Source organism: Podarcis melisellensis (genome assembly GCF_964234715.1).
Source record: "Podarcis melisellensis genome assembly, chromosome: 7".
NCBI classification, from domain to species: domain Eukaryota; kingdom Metazoa; phylum Chordata; class Lepidosauria; order Squamata; family Lacertidae; genus Podarcis; species Podarcis melisellensis.
In genome coordinates this window covers 48,065,201-48,088,968 of record NC_138539.1, presented here as the reverse complement: position 1 = coordinate 48,088,968, position 23,768 = coordinate 48,065,201, and the positions used below count along the sequence as shown (strand labels likewise).

Here is a 23,768-nt window from a genome sequence, read left to right as displayed (position 1 = left end):
CTGCAGCAGCTAGACTGCTGATTGGGGCAGATGACTGACAGTATGTAGTATGTAATACCTCTGTTAAAACATCTTCACTGGCTGCCCATATGCTTCCAGAATAGGTTCAAGGTTCTCTTATTAATATACAAGGCCCAGAGAAAATTGGGCCCTGGACACCTTAACTGCCTGAGTCCTTATATCCCAGCTCAATCACTGACATCATGCAAAGGACACGTTTGTAGTACCTGTGTTGCAGAAGTCTGAGTGGCTTCAGCTAAAATATTATTCCAGCAGAGATCCTGCAAGCGTTTTATCTATTTTTATCTATTGAAGACTGTTTTATGCTGAGAGGCCTATGTAGCTATTTAAACTTCCTTGATTAGACAGTCATTTTAATTATTATTTTACATTCTTTCTATGATGTTTCATATTTTAATCTATAGATTCACAGAAGAGTTGGAAGGGACCTCAAGGGTCATCTAGTGCAACTCCCTGCAATGCAGAAATCTTTTGCCCAACATAGGGCTCAAACCAGAACCCTGAGATTAAGAGTCTTATGCTCTATCCCATTATATTATATTAAATATATTACATTAAATATATTATATCATATCCCAGGTGCTGTTGTACACTGCCTTGATATTTTATGACAGTTGGTATATATATTTAGAAGTAAATAAATCAGGCTGCAATCCTAGGCACACTTACTTGGTAGTTAGCCCCATTGAACAGGGCTTACTTTTAAATAAGCATGCATGGAACTCAACTGCAAAGTGTTTTTTTAAGCAATTAATGCCCATTAAACCCTAACTGACGCAGGTGGCGCTGTGGGTTAAAGCCTCAGCGCCTAGGACTTGCCGATCGAAAGGTCGGCGGTTCGAATCCCTGCGGCAGGGGTGCGCTCCCGCTGCTCGGTCCTAGCGCCTGCCAACCTAGCAGTTCGAAAGCACCCCCGGGTGCAAGTAGATAAATAGGGACCGCTTACCAGCGGGAAGGTAAACGGCGTTTCCGTGTGCGGCTCTGGCTCGCCAGATGCAGCTTTCTCACGCTGGCCACGTGACCCGGAAGTGTCTCCGGACAGCGCTGGCCCCTGGCCTCTTAAGTGAGATGGGCACACAACCCCAGAGTCTGTCAAGACTGGCCCGTACGGGCAGGGGTACCTTTACCTTTACCTAAACCCTAACTGGTAACAACATGAACTAGTGAATTGTCTCCTCCCTTGAAGGTCACAAGTATATATTCCTATAGTTGCACACCAACAAACGCAGTAATAGGAATTCCCCCACTTTAGCTTGCTTGTTAAATTTGGTAATAACTGTTTTTACAAAGAATTGTTTAGTCTTGCAAAGCTGACACAAACTTAGGTAATTTCTCTGCTGCTTTACTAATTGAAAATTTCCCTATTTATAAGGAACTCCTCTCACAGAACACAGGTTTCTTCCTTTTATTAGACTTTTCTTTCTTTCTTGTTCTGTGTGTCATGGATCAGGATGTCTTTATATTTCACCAAGAATAGTTTTTTTTAGCTTAGGAAAGAATTTGCCACAACCTGCTAAACTGTGCATATGTACAAAGCCACAGCATTAATATTTTTATGGCAACCATGAAGCTGAAGCAGAGGACATGCTGCTCTTAGAGGATTTTCCTAATCAAATATGCTTGAAATGTTATCTACTTTTATCTTCCAAAAATAGCAGTCCATTTCAGAGATGGTTGACCACGCTAAAATATAGCAAACCAGCTCAAATGGTGTGGGTTCATCGTTAGAGTGAGCTTTCCAGTTAGAGTTATCGATCTCAATTTCTAAAGTGCTTCCTGTTCTGCTATTTCAGGACTTCTCTGAGGGTTTTTTCCTTTCTTTTACTTGAAGCTGGGCCTTTGCCAGTTCCTGTCTCTGGTTTGTATTAGTAGGATGCTGCCACAGTAAGCACCAAATAGACAAGTCCCTCCCTCCCACTTTTTTAAAAAATGAAGGACCATGTTGTTGTAGTAGATTTTGCTGCTGCCAGGGGCACATTGGTAATCCTTCATCATATGGCGCCTTGTGCAAGGCCAAAATTTGGCGTGCCCCCGAATGGATCTTCTCAATTTTGCGCCCCCTCAGCTCAGTGCTCTGTGAGGGGGAATCCAGTGCTGCTGTAGCCTTCATGTCTGCAATGTGGTGTCTTCTGGAGCTTCTTCCAGGCACGGAATGGTTGGCAAATATTGTCCTGTACTGATAATGGCTTTTCACCAAGAACACATTAATCAAGCACTCCAGTGTCTGCACCACATCCTTCAGTGCCTTTGAGGCTCAATCCACAACACCGATTTCAACCTATAACACCCTAAACAGTTTTGAGTCCTACATATCTTCAAGTTCACCCTTATGTTAGGTTCTATCACCTCTTAAGGCCAATCAACTCCCTGTATGTAAATAACTTCTCTTCCCCCATGCCCTTGTAGAAATTTGCTTTTTGGAAACTCCATCAATGATGAAGCCTGAACATATTTGAAAATCATTGCACCTATGGAGGCATAGCTTAGGGGAGGCATGCTTGGTCTGTTCCAGGCAGGCTCCAAGGGCAGGTTTCCTGACATAGTGAGCAACCGTCCCAGTATCCTGCTATACTTTGCTTACTTACCTCCCATTCCAGTGACATTCCATCTTCAAAGAGGCACAGCTTTCACCATGGGTGACGGAAGGCAGGCAAGCTGAAGACAACACTTCACTTTGACCTTGGCTTCATACACTTAACTTTGCTATTTTGCCCTGGTTTAGGATTTTAAAAAGGTATTCTATATTGTTATGTATTGTTTTCTTACTGAAGATACTATATATTGCGTATTTCCACAAAGTTTAATGTATGTGTTTGTGTGCCTGTGTTCTGAACCAACATCTCTCCCTTGTGGAGAAGCCAAAATGTGTTTAAGCTTGTATTTCACTTCTGATGAATATATATTTATATGAAGTACACCAGTGACACCTAATGGCACTTGCCTGTTACTGCACATTATATCCAAGGCTTTTCCTAAAACCTTATCATGATATATAGCAACTGAATCTAATAACCTACTACCAACTTTTCAGCACTTTTACGTATTTCACGATTACAGCTATCATTTAAGAAATATCAGGTTTCAAAGTGACAAAAAACCCAGCAGAGAATAGCCATTCTTTTGTCAGATGTTCAGACACCGTGGTTTTTTTTGCAAGTGGCTCACATCTGACTACCCGCTATGCTGAACTTAGCCATGTAGATGTATAATAAGTCTCTTTTGTTTCCTGGAACTGCAGAAACAATGTTTGCATACATCCATTGCATACAGGCCACGATACATGGTTAATTTTTAGCATCCTCAAAAAGTGTTGGAAATGAAATAGCAAGCCTAGTATACAAATTAAGCTACCTCCATGTGTGTTCAGTATTGTGAGAAGCAGCCAAAACTAAGCTGTAGCAGCATTGGGAGATCTTACACAAACTTTGAAGCATTTCACAGCAATGTATTTTGTGAAGATAGGTAATAATTAGAAAAGAAATTGAAGTGCTGGAACAATTTATATGCTTGTTATTGATAATAACTGTCCCACATGACCAGTTACTAGCAATCACACAAATCTCTTGAAATGGCAGGCCCCACCTCCTTTCTGTAGATGGCACACCTAAATTCCCTCAGACATAACATTAGGTAATAATTATGTGTGCCCTACCAAACCCAGTAGCCAATTCCTTCCACACTGAAGTTCTCCTGCCAAATTAGGTTATTCCAAGGTACAATTAACACCTAGTTAAGGAAGGGAAAGCACTCAGCTACCACAAATGAAATTTGCTAGACAAGGAACACTTAAGATTGGGCTTTTTTTTTTACAAAAACTGCATACAAACAATTGTATTAAGTAGGATGCAACTTGTATAAAAAAGTTCTATTTGGAGTTGTATAGCCCGCTACTTAGTAAGTATCTTGTGTTCCTAGTATTTCTGGAATGTGGAACAGATGCATTTTGGTATACAGTAATCTAGTGTAACACTATGTCTAATTCTGGGCAAGAATGACTGTGAAAGAAAGCATTTATCTTCATACTGGAATCACTATGGTTGGTTTTTGAAGATTTTGTTTCAGCTATTGTAAATATAGGTCCTATAAGTTGCAATCTTATATGTACTTGTCTAGGGAAAAATCCAGTCAAACTCAGTTAGGCTTATTCCTAAGCAGACATGCATTATTAGTGTTATTATGAGGATTGTGCTGTCACTTGGGAGGTGATATCCTTTTCCTCTTTAGGACAGGAAATTAACATAAACTGGAGAAAATGACAATATTCATTGAGTATCTAAAGCTACAGGGAAATTTCTATGTATAAACAAAGGGCTGTGTGATCAGGCTTGCACATAAGTCACTTTTTATAATGACTATTGTCAGAAGACACAAATAGAGATAAGTAGGAGAAAATGTAACTTCAGTGGAAATCAGGTCATCCCCTCAAGTTCTTCCAAAGTCATTTCAAGTAACCTAAAACCAATAATAAAAGATCAACAAACTCCTTGCTTGGATGTACAAGTTCCTCATAAGATATAAGCATTTATCTACACTTGTTTTCTTACATTTTTATTCAAGAACTGAAAGCAAAAAACAGACTTTTAAATACAGGAAAATCACCTAAATATTTGTCAAGTTTAAACTTACTGTCCCATAGGTTCCTTTCCACTGTTATTGCCCACAGCATTATTACAAGCCCTACCAGTGCTACAAAAATGGCAAACTTCGCCTAGCCAGTACTCAATGATATTTTGTGTGAGAAGAATGACATTTGTATAGGCACGTTGTGGTAGCAGAAATCAGTATACATTTCAATTGTGCATCTTTTATTAGTTGAAACTAAAATGATCCAAAGAGGTATACCAAGATCAATAGAAATATCATATATTTAACTGCAACCAATTATTTAACATTCTTAGTTCCTCCCTGAAACCTGAGGTCAAAATGCCAGGAAAGCCAGTGGAGCACACTGCTGGTCAGACTAATTGCTTAGGATATAGAACAGAGGCTCAGGCACTGAAAAATAAAGAGGAGGCAATTTGGAGTTTGAAAGCCAGTAACTCTTATTTTATGTTCCATGAGTTATCACTAGTTTTGCTACAGCCTGCTGAGACACTTTCAATAAGCAGGTCTTACTGGCAATGTAGGATGCACGTTTGACTGGGGCTACAGTCCTAATCATTTACCGGAAGCAACTTTTGCTTCCTAATAAACATGCTTAGGATTAAGCTAGAAGTCAACACATCCAGTCCTGTTTTTATAAACTAGAAAGTCACTTAAAAAAAATTTTCTCCTAAAATGGTCCTTTTTGGCCAACATTTGATTTTTGGCATTCTAATAAGAGATGCAGTTCCATTGTCATTCATAAATACAAAATTTTATTGGCACATCATTAGTTTAGAACGACAATGCTTTTCAATACCACAACAACATTTAGGACACATCAAGTTATTCCAATATGTAGCTACTGGTTTACCACAGCTAAACTATACAGTGCAGTTTTAATAAAAGATATACCAGAAAGATATGGTTCACAAACTGATTCAGACTAAAAAAAATCCTTTAGTACAGCATATTTGATGGGAATAAGCTCACCTATTAGAAAAGAGTATATTGTAACAAAGATGTCTCCCCAATTTGTTCAGACAAATACATATATATGAGACAGGAAATGTCTTGTCCTAAAAATGATTTAAAAAAAGAATGTGTCTAGGACAGCAGCAATGCCTTATATATATATCTATTTTAGGTTTCAAATATATCTCTGTTTTTTGTATCTTACAGAACCCGATTGCTAGCTAATTTATATCTGAGGAAACTAACTGTGCAAGTTGGCAATTCATTCTTTATAAACTGCACAGAATATAGTGCCTCCACGCACGCACACACACATACACACAAATGACCTAGCATTAAAAATAATAAATAATAAAGAATTGCCGGAAATGTCAATTGTGTGTTCGGGGTTCAATGCACTGAATCCTGCTGCTATACGATCTATTCATTTCAATGATGCTTGCACAGAACCACATATACTAGCCCCATTGAAATGAATGGTTTGTGTATGGCACCAATACTTGGCAAATTTCATTCTCTGGCTACAATCCTAGGCATACTTACCTGGGAGTGAGCCCTCTTAAACACAGTGGGTCTCACTTCTGAGCAATCATATACAGGATTGTGCTGTCAGTCATTTTAAAATGCTACAGTAAACACTTTTATTTTGAATTTGTAAGTGGGAAACAATGCTTCTTAGAAAGTCAAGCTTTAGAAAGTCAAAAATTTAAAAATTATCTTAGAAAAAGCTAGCAAAGCACCATATACTAGGAGAGGTTCTGTTTATATCAAGGACCATTACAACATTTATGTTCAGAATAAGTGAAGTATGGATTTAATTTCTTACATCCTAGGTTTGGGAGTGCTGCGTTTCCCAGCCAAATGTACAATATTTATAGCACTGGGAAAGGGGAGTGAAAAACCAGTTGTGGGAAGGGCAATATTTAACCAGCTACAGCTGAATCCTACCCAGGCTTGCATATTTACAAATTAGTGTATAGCTCTGACTCTGAATCAAAGTGCAACAAGGAACTGCCACATGATTGTAAGTGCAGAGTCAGACAGGTGCTTCCTGCCCCCCTTCACCTTTCCCTCCTCCCACTTATCATTTGCACACTGGATGAAGCAGCCGGTCAGCAACAACGGACATGAGGTCTTGGAGGCGGCAGTTCTGGTGGGATTTCTGGCTCTGGTTGTAGGGACAGGATACTGTTGGACAATTCGTTTCTTATAATATCCAAAGGCATCTTAAAATGGGAAAAAAATCCTATTGTAAACAATGTCCTGCACAGAATGTTGTAGAGTCTAACACAGTCCAATGATATAGCCTAGAAATATAAGCATTGCCACCTAATCTGAATTACGTGACCTAAATTCAGATCCTGGCATAATAGTCATCGTTAATTACTTTAATAGGGCAAATAATACCCATAAAGCTCCATCATTCTTTTTTAACACATATAGCTCTGCTAAATCAAGTATCAACTTTTCCTATTGACAAACTATCATTACTGATGGAACTTAAAAGCATCAAATTTTATCTGGATTGTGCCTGCTACATTTTGGTGAGCTTATTGGTCAGTAGCATGAAATTTTGTCCTTTGCTCCTGGCCTCACAGCAACGAAACAAAACAACCCACCATGCTAAATTCAAACTATACAACCTCATTCCCTCATTGAAGCAAGAATTACTGGAGCTGTTACACTGATACCAATTCCCATTAATACTCCTACGTATGAAAGCAATGCAAAGTATTCTGCTGAAAAACTGGTTGTAGCAAATAGACCAAAAGGTGCACTCTAGAAAGTGAATTTATTCAAAGAAACATTAACACAGTACTTTAAACAGTCAACATTTTAAGTCCCATTAACTTGCAGTATGGAAGCATTTTACCTTTTTTAGAATGTCATCAACCAGTTTCAGAAATATTTCATCCACATTAAAATTATCCTTGGCACTAGCTTCACAAAACCGCATCCCAGTTATTTGCTGTGCAAACTGATGGGAAAAATTAAGAAATCATGACATTTTTAGTCTGGTTCAAGAAAATTTCATTTGATCAAAAGTATATTTAGCTCCATAATAATTTAAATGATCCAGTTTATTTACTAGTACATTAGGATGAAATTAAACAACAATGAACAAATGCAAAATAAGTTTGAGAATTAATTTAAATATTCTGACTTGGATCTTATGATAAATAGGAAGATAAGCCAGTTTAAAGATAAAGAAGTTAACAGAAGGCATTTTTCCCATGCTTTCCTCCTCACTGCAATCCCCAAAAAGTCAGGAGAGGTGGTGGTGCTTCTGAACTTTTAAAGAAAGTGAATTAAGATTATAGTAAAAAGGTTCCAAGGCATGAAGTTACCCAACATTAAAATTAAGATCAAAATGAATGTAATGTCAGGGTTCTGCATCGTTCACACTTCCACAGAAGCAATTTTCTATTTTCATCAATGCGTGTTAATTTTGTTTCACCTTCACCTACTTTTTCTCCCTGTTGCCGACTGATCTCTCTGTCCACTTCACAGTCTAACTTATTTCCAACCAGTAGTAGCTCAGCATCTTCTGAGGCATACTGGGGGGCGGGGGGGGGTGGAAAGAAGAAACACCAAAGCATAAAATGGCATGTTTCCACTAGCTTAGGCCTTTTGATTTTAAATTTCAAATTGGTCAAAATGAAGTTATTCAGTCAATACATTCATAACAGTTCTGGGCTGTTAAGCTACTTGTTAAGGCAGTTTTGATCATTTCCCCCTTAGTTTAGGCTTCACTCTACCAGTACAATTTAGTAACTTCTTGATTATTTGAGAACTGTTGGACTGTGCAACCTCCTGTAACAAACACTGCATTACTGCTGAATAATGTTAGAAATGAATATAATCCTTATGTTGCACTGTGACCATAATGGTTTACATTGTTTCTACTACCTGAATATAGCAATTTCAACTCAAAAATTTGGCAGGTTTCACCATAAGGTCTCAGGGTCAGTCACACCAATTTAAAATAAAACAAAACACAGTTGACAACAATTTAGTCACAACAATAGAGTGGGTGCTAAAAATATAAACCTCAAGTGTCAAAGGCCAGGTCATAAAGGTGTATATAGTATCATATACGGCAAATGCACAGTTGAGGCAAACATTTTTGTTTCAATTCTCATATATTACTAGGCAGGAAACAAAGCTGCTGATTTAGTGTTAACCCTTGTTCAAGAAGCCAGCCCCTCTCTCACACCCACTGCTACCATTTACAGCTTTGTGCTACCAGTTGGTGTTTAGGTCTAGAGCTCTAAAGCACAGAGAACCACAGAGGTGGCTTGATGAGCTACGTATGTGGTGATGGCAATGAATAAGAGACCACAAAGCACTGCAATTAACCAACACTCATGAGTTTAGAAAAGTGGCCATATATCTAATGAATTCTCTGGAGTGTACCGCTACCATGCCATTTGACTTTATTACTGTAAGTTTCAAAACCACTACTGCTTATTTTGAGAGATTGAAGCTTACCTTGTCAATCATTTTCATCCATTTTGGCAAATCATCAAATGTCTCCTTCTTTGTGATATCATACACCAATATAATACCCTTGGCACTTCTGTAATAAGCTGAGGTAATGCTGTTGAATCTTTCCTGACCTGCTGTGTCCCTGAGGAGCAGTAGGAGCAAATATTGGTATAACAATTTTATAACTTCACAAACTGCAATTACAAATTCTGACATTGCAAATTTCTACTGCAAGGAAGTCCATATACTGAATCTGTATCTTACTCCACCAAACAAGTAAGAACCACCACCAGTTTTATGAGGTTTTTGTCAAAGAAAAGTAGATGAACTCACAAGGAAGAAAAATAGCTCTTGGCAGGATTAAAGAACCCCAAATGAAACATGCAAAGAGTTATCAGCACTTCCACTTTTACTACATACAGTTTTAGCAAGGATATTCAACTGTAAGGGTGAAATAATTCATGCATGCAATGGCTCTGTTCACATGTCTAAGTAAACCATACTTAATGATTCCCCAAACAGAGGATCATGGCTTGCTTTGCTCAAACAAACTGATTGATAAGACAAGAACAAACCTTGGCTAAACATCATGGCTTGTCTGGAGTGCAACAAACCACTATCTATCTGTTGGACAGAAAGCTAAGCCAGAGATTCTGGTTTGTTGTTCCTACTTGTGTTAGAGAAGGAGCAAAGTGGGAGCTACCTGTGTGTTCATGGTAAGCCATTAACCATGATTTACTATGATGCATGAACGCGGACAATGTAATGATCACTAGGACAGGATCAAGTCATTTACTGCCATTTACTGTTTGTCTTAAAAACCAAACCCAAGGCACATGGATATATCTATGATGTCTCTCAATACTGCTCATAAATATATGGCAAAACTAAGTTTCCAAGACAAGACCCCAACATCCTATGGCAACACTTAATGTGAGCCTGCCAGACAAGTCACATACAAAATAGTAATTTCAACAGTATGTGATCCTAAATCATTAGTTATAAAACACATTGCTGTGTTAAAAGAGATTAAACATTACAGGTACATAAGATGAGTAAAACTCTCTTAGTTCTGATGGTGGGAGCCAGTTGTCTCATCTGAGAGGGGAGAAAGAAAGGGTGCTCCCAGCTGGGCAAAGTAGCCAGTGTGACATCACTTCCACATCCCTTCATTTGGCAGTGTAAGGTAGTGAAGCAACCATACCAGCTGCATTTGCTCATAAGACCAATGATTAAGAAGAAAGATGCATTGAATTTAAAAAGGTTGTTGACAAGCTAGAACACCTGCAGAAGAAGGTAACAAAGATGATCAAGAGTCTGGAAACTAAGCCTTATGAGGATCGCTTGAAGGAGCTGGGTATGTTTAGCCTGGAGAAGAGGAGACTGAGAGGAGATATGGTAGCCATCTTCAAATATCTTAAGGGCTGCCACATGGAAGAGGGAGAATGCTTGTTTTCTCCTGCTCTTGAAAGTAGGACTTGAGTCAATGGCTTCAAGTTACAAGAAAGAAGATTCTGACTAAACATTTGGAAAAAACTTTCTAACAGTAAGAACTGTTCAACAGTGGAATGGACTCCCACATGAGGTGGTGGACTCTCCTTCCTTGGAAGTATTTAAGCAGAGGTTGGATGGCCATCTGTCATGGATGCTTTAGCTGAGATTTCTGCATTGCAGGGGGTTGGACTAGATGACCCTTGGAATCCCTTCCAACTCTAAGATTCTATGATTCTAATAAATGTTTCTGTTCCACTGTTCCACTGTACCTCAACCCCAAACATTTTTTCACAATTAAGTGTCACTGGGTTCATGGGTTTATAATTCAAACACAGCTCAAAATTTTTGAAATGTTTTCATTATTATTATTAGGGATGAGCTTCTAAAAGTTTATTTATATAAACGTAGTACAACAGACTGCCTAGGGAACAGAAAATTTTGATTATCAACAACATGCAGAGAAAGAAATAATAACTGCCTTTCTGTTCACCACACAATTTTAAGTTTGTCAGAAGCAGCTAACTGAAAAAGACTCCATAGCCCTTCTGTCTGCAATGCTACAATGTACAAGTTAATGATAAGTCTACCACAGCGGCACTGGTCTGGTTTGCATGTCACACAAAGACAAACCATGGTTTAGCATAAATGTACAGGCTCCTAGAGAAGAGATCCCCAGTTGTTCTGCTGCACAAATTAGCTTAGCATGTTGTCCGAATCCAGACTCATTGCTTAGATCTCTCCAGACTAACCCCAAGCTGTAACCAAGATTTGTCCTATGGTCTATGGCTGGTAGCTTGTCTGAGAGAGCCAAACCATGAGCCTGGATGTGGATAACATGCTAAGCCAAACTGGCTCAGTACAAAAGCAAAACAATCAGGAAGGATCTCCTCTCTGGCAGATGGCACACATTCACAGTAAGCATGGTTTGGTTTAACATGACGTGCAATCCTAGTCACTGCCACTAAGAGGACAGAATTAAAGTTGCTCCTAAAGTTCTTTATTTAAACAAATGCAATTATGCCAGATCTTTATTTAAAAGAAATAAACCTTGCATCTTTGTTCAAGTTTGTCAGTATTAACAAAACAATGATGTATTTGCTCTCTACGCATTGAATTAAAAACACTAATAGACACCATAGCATTGTCTCTCTCACTGTCTGGGCACTGGATGCAACTTTAAAATCAGTGCTTGCAATGTTACAGGTAAACACAACTGTATGGAGTACATGGTTTCTCACATGTAAAGTATAATCTAAATGATTTGCAGACCCAATCTTGCTAACCTCAGAAAACTGCACTGTAAGGAACTTTTCAAAATGCACTTGGGATAATTGAATATTCAATCTCTAGCCCTACGTGTGACAAGTTTCCTTTCTGCATCCTGAAGTGTGTTTTCTGGTTCTAATAGTACCTGATGGTCACAAACTGGAAAATAAAACTGCACTAGGCAAAAAGCAAATACTATTCTTTCTTAGCAAAAGCTTATATTTAACAGCCAGTTCTTCATTTTTTTCATGCAACAACATTTCCATTTCTGTCAAACCAGAGAATGACTGTAATGAACTGACATGGAGAGGGTCAATGTGATGTAGCTTTGAGTACAAAGGGCTCAGAGGTACAGTGAGAAGAAATTAACATAGTGTGGAGAATTTTAAATATAAGAATGTTCTATTAAAAAACTGTTCGGTTTGTAAGCAAACAGAATGAGGAGAAAAAGCTGGCAACTTACTCCTAACTGGAGCTCAGGAGATAGGGGGGTGTATCTCAGATGGCAGCTTGCCAAGAAATAGCTAGGCTGGTACTAAAGAGGTGATGATGTGTCTTGTGAGGTTTTCTGTTATGACAACTAGCAGAACTCAGCTTTTATAAGGGTCATTAAAATTTAGAAAGTCAAGCTGTGGTAGGTCATTTAGAAGATATTCCATTTGAATGCACTGGTTCAACAAGATGCAGAGAGAGAGCCTTGTAACTGATTAGCAGTTTCTGACAGAACAGAATGGAAGGGCAAGCACAGCACCGTTTTGAGAGGGGCTGAGGGAGAGACTCAGAAGAGGGTGAAAGCAAGTATGAAGAGAGGATGGTGCTGAAACTTGGGAGATCCTTATGGCATCACATGGCCATTTAAGAAGAAACCAAGAAACAGAGCTGAAGGCTAAAGCTGAGTAGGTCTTAGGGAAAAGAAAGAGACATACTCCAGCATCACTCCTCCAGGAGCTGAAGCCGCATTGTCCATTAGTAGAGGCTGCCTTAAAGTAGCAAGGCCCTGGGTAAAGTCCTCAATGAAGCCTGTAAGGGGTAAAGAGACTCTTGACCAGAGGGAAGACTTTAGGTGAACATTAAAGGCAACTGCATATTTATTTAGATTAAGTAAGATAATTAAGAAAAGTTAATAAGCATTTCAAAGCACATAAAAGCTCTGTTTTTATATTAAAGTGGCAAATAATCCTGTTATATTATGGAAAAAATAAAGTAGTACAGTGGTGCCCCGCAAGACGAATGCCTCGCAAGACGAAAAACCCTCAAGACGAAAGGGTTTTTCGGTTTTTGCGACGCTTCGCTAGACGATTTTCCCTATGGGCTTGCATCGCAAGACGAAAGCCCATAGGGAAATCTCGGGGACCTTTTTTAAAATGCTGGCGGTGGGGAGCAAAGCCTTTCCCCCCCCTCCGGACTTCAGAAGAGGTCCAGGAAGGCCGGCGGGGGCAAAAGGCTTTGCTCCCCACCGCCAGCATTTTAAAAGCGGTCTGGGATAGCAGGGAAGCGCTTCCCGCTATCCCGGACAGCTTTTGAAGGCAGGCAGGGGGGGCAAAGACTTTTGCCCCCCGCCCGCCTTCAGAAGAGGTCCTGGACCTCTTCCCAAGGCGGGCGGGGGGCAAAAGTCTTTGCCCCCCCTGCCTGCCTAACCGGGGGCTTTTAAATCGCCCCGGGACTGTCCGGGGCGATTTAAAAGCCCCCGGATGGCTTTTGAAGCCTCCCCCCGCCGCCCGGCATCGGGGCATCGTCCCGATGCCGGGCGGCGGGGCGGGAAAGCCTCCCCCCGCCGCCCGGCTTCGGGGCATCGTCCCGATGCCGGGCGGCGGGGCGAGAAAGCCTCCCCCCGCCGCCCGGCATCGGGGCATCGTCCCGATGCCGGGCGGCAGGGCAGGAACGCCTCCCCCCGCCGCCCGGCTTTGGGGCATCGTCCCGATGCCGGGCGGCGGAGCGAGAAAGCCTCCCCCCGCCGCCCGGCATCGGAACGATGTCCCGAAGCTGGGCGGCGGGGCGGGAAAGCCTCCCCCCGCCGCCTGGCTTTGGGGCATCGTCCCGATGCCGGGCGGCGGGGCAAGAAAGCCTCCCCCCGCCGCCCGGCATCGGAACGATGTCCCGAAGCTGGGTGGCGGGGCGGGAAAGCCTCCCCCCGCCGCCCGGCTTCGGGGCAGGAACGCCTCCCCCCGCCGCCCGGCATCGGGGCATCGTCCCGATGCCGGGCAGCGGGGCGAGAAACCCTCCCCCCGAAGCCGGGCGGCGGGGCTGCGAAGCCTGGGCGCGCTGGCAACTCTCCGCAAGGAGCGCTCCCGCTGCTTGCGGAGAGGTCCGCGAAGCCTGTCCTGGACCTCTTCTGAAGGCAGGCGGGGGGCAAAAGTCTTTGTCCCCCCTGCCTGCCTTCCCAGGGGCTTTTAAATCGCCCCGGACAGCGGAGAAGTCCTCCGCTGTCCCGGGCGATTTTAAAATGCCGCCCGCCAGAAGAGGTCGGGGGGAAGGCGGTTTCCATAGGAACGCATTAATTGATTTTCAATGCATTCCTATGGAAAACCGTGCATCGCAAGACGAAAAACTCGCAAGACGAAGAGACTTGCGGAACGAATTAATTTCGTCTTGCGAGGCACCACTGTATATATATATTTGCTCTTTAAATATAAGTCTGTCTGTCTGTTCATCCCATGCCTAAACCCAGTTTGTGTGTGTGTGTGTGTGTGTGTGTGTGTGTGTGTGTGTAGAGGTATGTAAAATATGATTAAAGGAATTATTTGGTTATAAAAGAGATAAGGAAAGCAGGGTATTTTTTATGAATTTGTTTTAATAGTTTATATACCACTTAATATCTCAGTTTCTGTATCTTAGATTTCTGTGGCAGGGATCCTACATGTGATAGATAATGTATAGGTGGGCTCTTATACCTGGACATAACATAAAAAATAAAATAGAAAGGCCAAGTGGGTCCAGAGTGATGGAATGAGATAAGCCAGGGTTGGTACAGCTTCCACACTTAACACTGCCTTTCCTTGGTTCCTTCTTCCCAGCATATCTGGGAAATAATTTTGCTATTGCAGCTTCAGAAAACTTTCAAGATGGGCATGGCATGCCTAGAACAATTGATTTATTCTCCACATCCGAAGAGGGGTTCAAAGTGCTTAAGGCTTCCCCCCTCGTGCCAAATATATCTCCTTAAGGCCAAAGCTCAGCAACACTATGGGCAGGATTCACCTAATGAACCCTGTCAGCAGAAGAATAGATTCCTGGCAATAAATCCCTGGCAATGCAGGAATCTTTGCCCAACATGGCGCTTGAACCCACGACCCTAAGTTTAAGAATAGACTTGTTAAATGCATTCACATGTTTATTGTTTTGTCTAGTGTGGCCATTGGGCTACCAGCAAAGTTTCATGGACACTTTGCTTGTATTGTATGCCAGGTATCACTTCAGCTTGCAAAGACAGTGAGTTTAAAAATTGCACGGTAACACTTTTCTAGTCCGCATCATAATAAGGAACATGGAAAGAAAGAGACTGTTATATGCAACTAAGTCTTCTCCTCCTCAAGACCCAACCTTCTAACAAGGTGACAAAGCAAACCAACCCTTAAGTTCATTCCTAAGTATGTAGATTATTCATTCTTTGTATACACTGAGCCCTGTTCTGGAAGATCGTGCAACTTCAAGAGCACCTTTTCAGAGGGCAACCATTCTTATTTTAGACTTATCTTTGGAAATATTTTTTCACTTAAAAGTTTCATATATATTTCACAATTTGCATGTACAAAAAGGAATAATCACTGAACTCCACTTGAGCACTTCAAATTGAAGAAAAAACATGAATGTAGGATGTCAGCATGGGCAACATGCATGCCAACACTACCATTCCCGATGTAAATGACACATTGTCTTGATGTACACTTAGCAGAGAGCATCTAACTCCTAGATATACCCTGAAGGAATGACATGGGAAATGAATATCTCACAAAAAGCTTTAAAAATATGTGGGCATGCTTAAAATGTAAATGAAAACACTTGAACACACACTTTAACTCTAGACTTTGTGGCATCAGTATTTTGTGACAAAGGGAAACAGGAAAGGAAACACCAAACTTTAGACATCCAGCTATAGACACAGGGCCACTTCAAATGGATTATTTTCCTACATGGTTAATGCATGCACAAAAGCAAACTTGCACACAAGTCTATATTTCGGAACCTATTATGGTGTGAGACTGATTTTTCTTTGGATGCCGAGCTGCAACTCGACAATACTACATATACTTTCCACAACATTTCCTATATAAGTTCCAATGGCATGGGAAAAGGTCATCTTTGAAGTGGCCCTTATATTCAAAATTTGTGAATTTCCCAAATGCTGAAGAGAAAAATACAAGCTCATTTTTTCAAGTAGTGTTCAATTAGATAATCAAAACTGAAACAATTTGAGAAATATTCAAGATGTAGAAGTGCCATGTTTGTTTTTATAGTAACAGCATGGCTGTTACTATAAAAGAATCCATGGCAGCATGGATTCTTTTAAAGCTTCTGCATGATCCCAACAGCTGATTTAAGTTCTTAGAAAAGCTAGGCAATGCTAACAACTAATTAAAAATAGGTGAATGACTCTCTGGGGTTTTTCCCCGGGGGACGGGGTTAAGACAATGAGATTATTATAGTGGCAAATGTTTGTTGGTGAAAGATGCTGAGATCAAACAAAAATTAAATTAGAGTAAAATGAATAAACATTATGCTATATTTGTATAGTAGCCAATAAAGCAACATTTTAATTGTCAATAATGTAATTTATAGGAATTTTACATCTGAAAGGGATTCCAAAAGTCATTCCCCTACTTATGCAGGAAATTCACTACCATAGCACCCCAGAAACGTGGGTAGAAGAAGTCTAACAAGCAGTTTACTATCTTCCAAGGCAGCCTGTTTCACTGTCAAACTGTTTGTATTGTCAGTAAGCACTTCCTAATATTTGAAAAAAATCAATTTCTCCTAATCTGAACTAACTGGGTCCTTCCCCCTGGAGCAACAGAAAATAATTCTTCTCCATCATCTATGTAACAGCTCTTCAAATATTTGAAGAAGGCTAATATGTCACTTCTTAGCAATCTCTTCTTTGGGCTAAACATGCCCTTTAACCTTTCATCAGGAATTGAACTCTAGATTTATCTTGACTCAAAAAATCTTACAAATAACCAATCCAATATATTTATGTAAGTGTGAAACACTCTAAGAGTTTCCCCATTCATTCCACTGGACACAGCAGACCATTGCACAGACATTCAATCTGTGTTCATTTGCTTTCTCCAACAAATATAGTGTGCAAAAGCTCTGTGTGCATAAGAGTGTACAAAGTACTCCTTGGTAGGAATAAAATCTTTAATAAATATTTTTGCTTACTTAAAACGTAGGAAATCTTTGATGCATCACAATCTCCATGGAGTGTTATTTTTTAAGTAACATCCTTTTGACAGTTTTTTTTAATTAATCTCAATTTATGGAGAATAATCAATGTCAGAACAATTGGTTCCTGTTAGGCATCCAAGTACATAGTTACATGTGACGAACACTCATTGAAATAAATAGGATGACCTTATTTTACTTAGGGCAGAATTTCAGATGTCTTTTCAGGATTTTTATTTTTAAAAAAAAACACACACACTGAATCTAAGGAGGTTGCAGTAATGATTATTTTCACACCCAAATATATTGGCACATTGAAATACTACATTACCTCGTATCGGCTTCAGTAGGCCCTGGCTAAACATCATGCTGGCTCAAGTACCATTCTGTGGCCATAGGATTCCAGATGGGGACACAGATGAGGAATGAAGTCATGCCAGTAACTTTCAAGTATTAGGTAACAGATGATACGAAAGATGCAACAGCAAATAACTCAGATGGAAGCAAGACAAACACATGGTGCGACAAACAGAGCTGATGGTGACCTGCCAAGAGGAGTTAGTAAACTGAATTCACTGCATCTATGCAAGAGTTAAATACTATCAGATTAGATCAGTGTTGCCATCTGAACAGCCACAGCCTAATTTTTCTACTACAAGTTATTAGCAAATCTAGTAAGTTATCTCTAATGAATGAAGTATTATTAATACACTAGGATAAAGCCATTAGCTATTTTACAGGATTAGGACTGTTAAGCATAGGTGGTTTATTTTATCACAACAGCAATTTGCACCACACTACTATGTATACTACTATAGCATGGATGAACAGCACAGAAACTACTTCTGAACAATTATCCCTCATTCATTGGATCTTAAAGCAATATATAACCCTGTTTTCATACATATATTTTTCATTAGTATCACTAATGGTCTTTAGAGCAAGCCTAATTTTCCTCATTTCAATTTTGGTGATGTCTGGATCAAATATTTAAGCACCAAGATCTCCAAATGCCATGGACTTCCCCAGCCCTAAGCACTTTTAAAGTAACATGCCAATTTTAAGATTGTATAATGATTTGACACGCCGAAAGACAAAAATTGGTGTATGTGAAGTAATAAAAAGTATAGGAAATTATTTAATGAAACAGCCAAAAACGCACTGGTGATTCTTGTTAGAAATGCATACTGAAAATATTAAAATAGACTGTCTTCTTCTTGTTGACTTTATATAAGCTGCTCTGGGAGCCTTATCAACTGAACAACAACATAAAAATGCTTAAATAAAAGTTGTAGGGTACATTACTTGATTCCACCCCAAAAATATTACCTTATGAATTTGATACCTATTGCTATAGCTGTGTGAGGGAAAGGGAAAGGAGCAGTAGGTATATTAAAGCTAAGTCGTCTTATAACAGTTAATCATATTAGACAAGCATATTAAAACCATGCTAGAACACAAAACTTTAAAACATTCTCCTGGTTTTGGTTGTTATTTTTACTTACCAGATTTGTAATCTAATTTTCTTTCCTCTTAGCTCTACTGTTTTGATTTTAAAATCAACACCTATAAATAAAATACAGTAAACAAAAAAGGAGGAATAAGCAGTAAAAGCAACACAGGTATGATTTAGTTTAATTTAGTACCTGTTCATATTTACGTAACGTAAGAAAGTGGACTTGTACCACTTAAAGAGGCAAGGAGGAGACAAAGAACAGATATTTTTTATAAGCACTCCACATGAACTTATCTAGTATGCTACCACCAAAAATATTTTCGACAAGGGGAAAGGTTGGGGTTGTTGTTTTTTAATTACTCAATTATTTTCTAGGAACCACCAGAAGTTCTATTTTTTTAAAAAAGGATCCCCATCAGTTATTGTATTTAAATAGTTCTGTTTGCTTCAGCCTTGTTATCGAGTGTGGGGATATAGCTAGAGAAGTTAAACTTGTCCAACCTCTACTTAAAGGAATATTTTTAAAAGTTCAGCCCCGGTCGTCGGGAGAGGGTCGCTACGCCACTGACATTGGTGAAGTATGTATATAGGTATAACAGCTTCCATTATACATATTTCATTGCACGTAGCACAATGACTTTTCCGTTTTTATACTGTAAACCACCATGAGACCCTCAGATGAAGGGTGGTATAGAAATTTAATAAATAAACAATACATTTACTCCTGCATAACATTTTTATTTTAGAAACTACATTTGAAAATTAGGTTATTTAAAACTGTTATCATTGGTGAGGGATTCATTAAATTTTATGTCCCAAGCTAGTCAATTGGGAAGTGGTAGGGAAAGGAGAGAGAAAAGAGGATAAGTTTGGTCCCGTCACTTTTCAACTGGATAGTTTTTTCTTACTGATTGTCCTATGTTTCATAATATTGCAGTACAGCTAAGCAACTCAAATATATGCCACTATTGATGGGTTCAGAGAATTCAGTGCTTTTCGATATACACTAGAATAAAATCTATCACATAAATTTAACTTCAGTGTGATTAGAGACTTAGTAATATTTTCCCTGCAGCCTGAAAAAAACCCTTCAAATCCTATAACTTTTTAACTTTCTCTCTTATATTTTTCACAACTCAAACACACTCACAATCTCAAATATAACACAGAGCAAAAGGTTATAGTCCAGAGTCAGAAGTAAAGTTTCAATCTTAAAATGACATCAAAAATGCCTACTTGTTTTGATTCTTCCGATCCTATTTCAGCTGTTTACAGCTTGACAGCTGATCTCTCTCATTACCAAACGAACACTCATCTACTAAACTTAGCTCTACCCATTAGTTCATTTTTCATTTTATTAAATCTCACAGATCGCTCCATTTTGAATAAAGGCTGTTCAGTCCTTTCCATGGTGCAATATGTATATAATACACTTAAAGCAAGGTGCCTTAAAGAATTGGTTGCCTGCTTATTCAGAAACAATTGTATGTTTCTTTTCTATACAACCTAGATTCTGAACATGAACCCTTATCAGAAATAATTGTCAAGAGTCAGTGTGGCCCTGGGTTCTGACTTGGTAAACAGCTAATTTCTTAGTTATTAAAATTGCTGATTAGTCTTTGACCTCACCCAGAACTTCAAGGAAGAGGGAATGCTTCACCTGAAGATGTTAGATCTATAAGCTTTATAAGATCTTTTTGTTTCAGATAAATGTTTGGATAGCTTTTTTGTGAGCCACTTGCTAGTTGATTGAAATGGAATAAAGCCAGCAGAACAAGTGTATTTTTTGTCTATAAGCCATTTTGAGTGTTGTGGTAAGCTGACTCAGAAATGTCATAAAATTAAAATATAGTGGTAGTTATCCCTGTTTTGAAGTATATGTTGTACTTTCAGAGTTTCTGTAAAATCATTATAAATGTTTTCTAAATTCTCTACATGGTATGGCTGCTTTGGAGAACACCTACACTGGTTTATCCCACAACACACACCCATGTACATGTATCCGATAAGAAATTTACAGAAACATGGTTTATACCTGAAACTTCTGGCTTCATATCACCCAGCATGGAGCACAGAGGAAATGAGTGATTGCTGTACTCCAGATTCTGGGGGATATCTCACACATTTTTACTTTAAGAAACAATTGGGTTAACAGCCCAAACCAGAAGTCCCATGTCCTGTTCTGTGATTATCAGTCACCATGCACTGACTTCTGCAATCCTTGCTTCCAGTTTCTAAAATTAGCACACTTGTTGTGGCTAGTAAGTTACTATTATATGTAACCAAGACTACAATCCTGTATTCACCTAGAAATTATTCCCATTGAACCTAATAGGGCTTACTAAGGAGTAGAAATACATAGAACTGAATCGTAAGTAATCAGTAATTACAACATCTTATTGCAATTAAATGTTGTTTAAATTACAAACAAATCCTATATTAAATGGAGATATTCCTTTGGTTGACAACATGAACAGAGAAAATTCCCATAAGGGAATTTTAGAACCAGAGTGCCATACGTTAACATTAATGTAATATGCACAGAACAGTATCTTATAGCTGAAGCTATTTAGCATTTAATTTGTTTGGACATGCAGGAGCTAGAAAATGAACTTAAAGCTCTGCTTATCCCTATTAAAACATTACACCACAAGGATAAGGAGATACCAATTAATGTCATAAGTTTAGTAGAATACCAGGGGTTCTTTAGAACTCAAGGCACTGGACAACCCTATAAACCAGGGGTGGGGAACTTGTGGCCCTGAAGCTCTTGCTGGCTATGCTGGCTGGGACTGATAGGAGCTGGAGTCCAGCAACAGTTAGGGACATAGGTTCCCTTCCCTGCTATAAGCATTCACACAATGAATAGCCTCACTAATCAAGGAGATTTAACTGCTGCAAGATTGTAGCACTGTAGGTCAATAAATCTTAATAAAGGATGCAGGTGGATTTAAGTAGCATTGCAGAAGATTTAATAAAGATTGTACCATCCATCTTAACAGCCAAGAAACTATTTTAAGTTGTTCCTTTGTAACTGTTAGATGTCCAGCTGTAGCATATTAGACATTTTATGTTCCACAAGGAGAACAGCTCAAGTTCAATAGTAAAACATTTACTTTTCACACAGGAGGTCCCAAGTTTAATCCCTGATATATCCAGATAGTGCTAGGAATGTCTGTTGTCCGAAACCCCGGAGAGTCACTGCTTGTTAGTGTATCTCAGGAAGCTGTCTTATACAAGGTTTGACCATTTCTCTATCTAGCTCAGTACTGTGTACAGTAGCCTCTCTCAACCTTGGGTTCCTAGATGTTGTTGGACTACCGTTCCCATCAGCCCTGACCGCTGCCCCCGGGGATACTACACTTTGGGAAACACTGCACTAGTTTATATGTGTGTTCACACTGAGGCCAATTCTGTGAAATAATAACTATCAAGAGTTTCTATAAAAAGTAGTTGAACTAACTGAAGGATTGTTTGTGGACTAATAGCAATGCAGTTACCACTGAAGGAGACTGTCTTGCTATTACTGTCATATATTTAGCTTTTGTTTACCGCCACTAAGAAGGTGTTGGAGAGATGAGGTAACACTGTATAATCAGAGTTACTTTCATCTCAAATGAAAGGGAAGAGTCTCCCCTATCACCCTGGGTCAGGGTCAGATCCTGGGTAATTAACAAGACTCTCACATCAGATCAACAAAACAGCAATGTCATGAGTGAAAACAGATAAACATTTTCTAATAATTAAGCACTCCCCAAACTGAGAAGCCACTAGCAGTAAATTAATCGGATGATGGGATACTTCTTCCTCCCTCATCACTTTAGCATTCTAGCAAGATAACTGGTTCTTTACTCCAACAACGCAAGTAGAATGTGCCCAGTGCCTGAGTCTCTACACACAGGTACACTAAATTAGTGTACCCCTTCTCAGGCAAATCTAACTGGAGGTAGTTTTAATAATACAAGTTTATCTTTGTCATCCCAGTAAAGGGCAGGAAAAGACTATTCACTCCCCGCCCTGAGAGGAAAGGAGAGAGCACTTCATCCCTAAAGGATGAGAGAGAGAGAGTTTCACCTGAACAAACAATAGCAGCATTGTATTTCCCAGCCCAACCTTAGTACGGGGCTGCTTGCAGTTTCGAAGGAAAGAGGGATTTCACACGGACCGCAAAGTTATGGATGCGGCCCGGGTGTTTTAAGAGGCGTCTTCACAACTAACGGGGTGAGGAAATGGGGTGGGTTAAGGAACCCAAGCCCCAGGCTTAGAGAGCAAGCCTAATTTTTAAAATAAGATTTGTAACGCCCCACTCCAGCCTCCCCACGACGCCCCCCCTCCTCGCCGGCCCCTTCTCCTCGGCCCCGCCGACGGGCCTCACCGTACCTACGGTGGACTTGCAGGCCTCGCAGAAGGTGTCGTCCGTGAAGCGCTCCATCAGGCTGGTCTTGCCGACGCCCCGCGAGCCGATGATGATCACCTGCAGCTTGAAGTCGGCCGGGCGCGGCGGCTGCTTCCTGCGGCGGCCCTGAGGCCCCGAGAGCGCAGGGGAGCCGCCGGCCGAGCCCAGCCCGCCGCCGAGCCCCGGCCCCCTCCGCTGCAGCCCAGAGCCCGGCTCCATCCACTCATGCGGCTCGCGAGCCCCGCTGCCCACCGCCCGCTGCTTCAGTCAGGGCCCGGCCCAAGGCCCGGCTGCCCTCGCCCGCTACGTCTTGTCCCGGCCAGAGAAGGAGGAGGAGAAGCGGGGCTCCAGTCGGTCTGCGCCGCGGCCACCCGGATGACGAGCAAGAAGCTGCGAGCCAGAGACGCCCCGAGTCACACGGAGGGAGGCAGCGCCCTCTGCGGCGCGGGAGGACTCGGCGCGGTCACCTTGAGGGGGGAAGCGGCCCGGACACCGGCGTCGGAGGAGGAGGAAGACCTTCGCCGCCGCCGCCGGGCCCTGAGGCTGGCGCGCTCTTCCCGGCCGAGCGCCCCCCTCATCGCGCGAGGCCGCAGCAAGGAGGAGCTGCACCCGCAGCGGCGTCACGGGGTGAAATTTAATGGGCAGCAGCTATCGCAGAGATACAGCAAGGGCACAGTTTTCGCCTGTTGAATTCCTGACCTTTCGGAC

The 23,768-nt window shown here is 40.7% G+C and overlaps 1 protein-coding gene across 1 annotated transcript; it reads right to left on the bottom strand.

Annotated features, from left to right (window-relative positions):
- Positions 1–4,553: 4,553 nt before the first annotated feature.
- On the bottom strand, positions 4,554–23,433 carry RAB12 (RAB12, member RAS oncogene family). The gene is made up of 6 exons (XM_081918130.1): positions 23,045–23,433; positions 18,714–18,774; positions 9,070–9,208; positions 8,046–8,135; positions 7,451–7,555; positions 4,554–6,803 (listed from the first exon to the last, which is right to left on the bottom strand). Exons 1-6 carry the CDS (start codon positions 23,277–23,279, stop codon positions 6,690–6,692), a joined length of 744 nt encoding a protein of 247 aa, XP_081774256.1. The 5' UTR covers positions 23,280–23,433; the 3' UTR covers positions 4,554–6,689.
- Between the last annotated feature and the right edge of the window lie 335 nt (positions 23,434–23,768).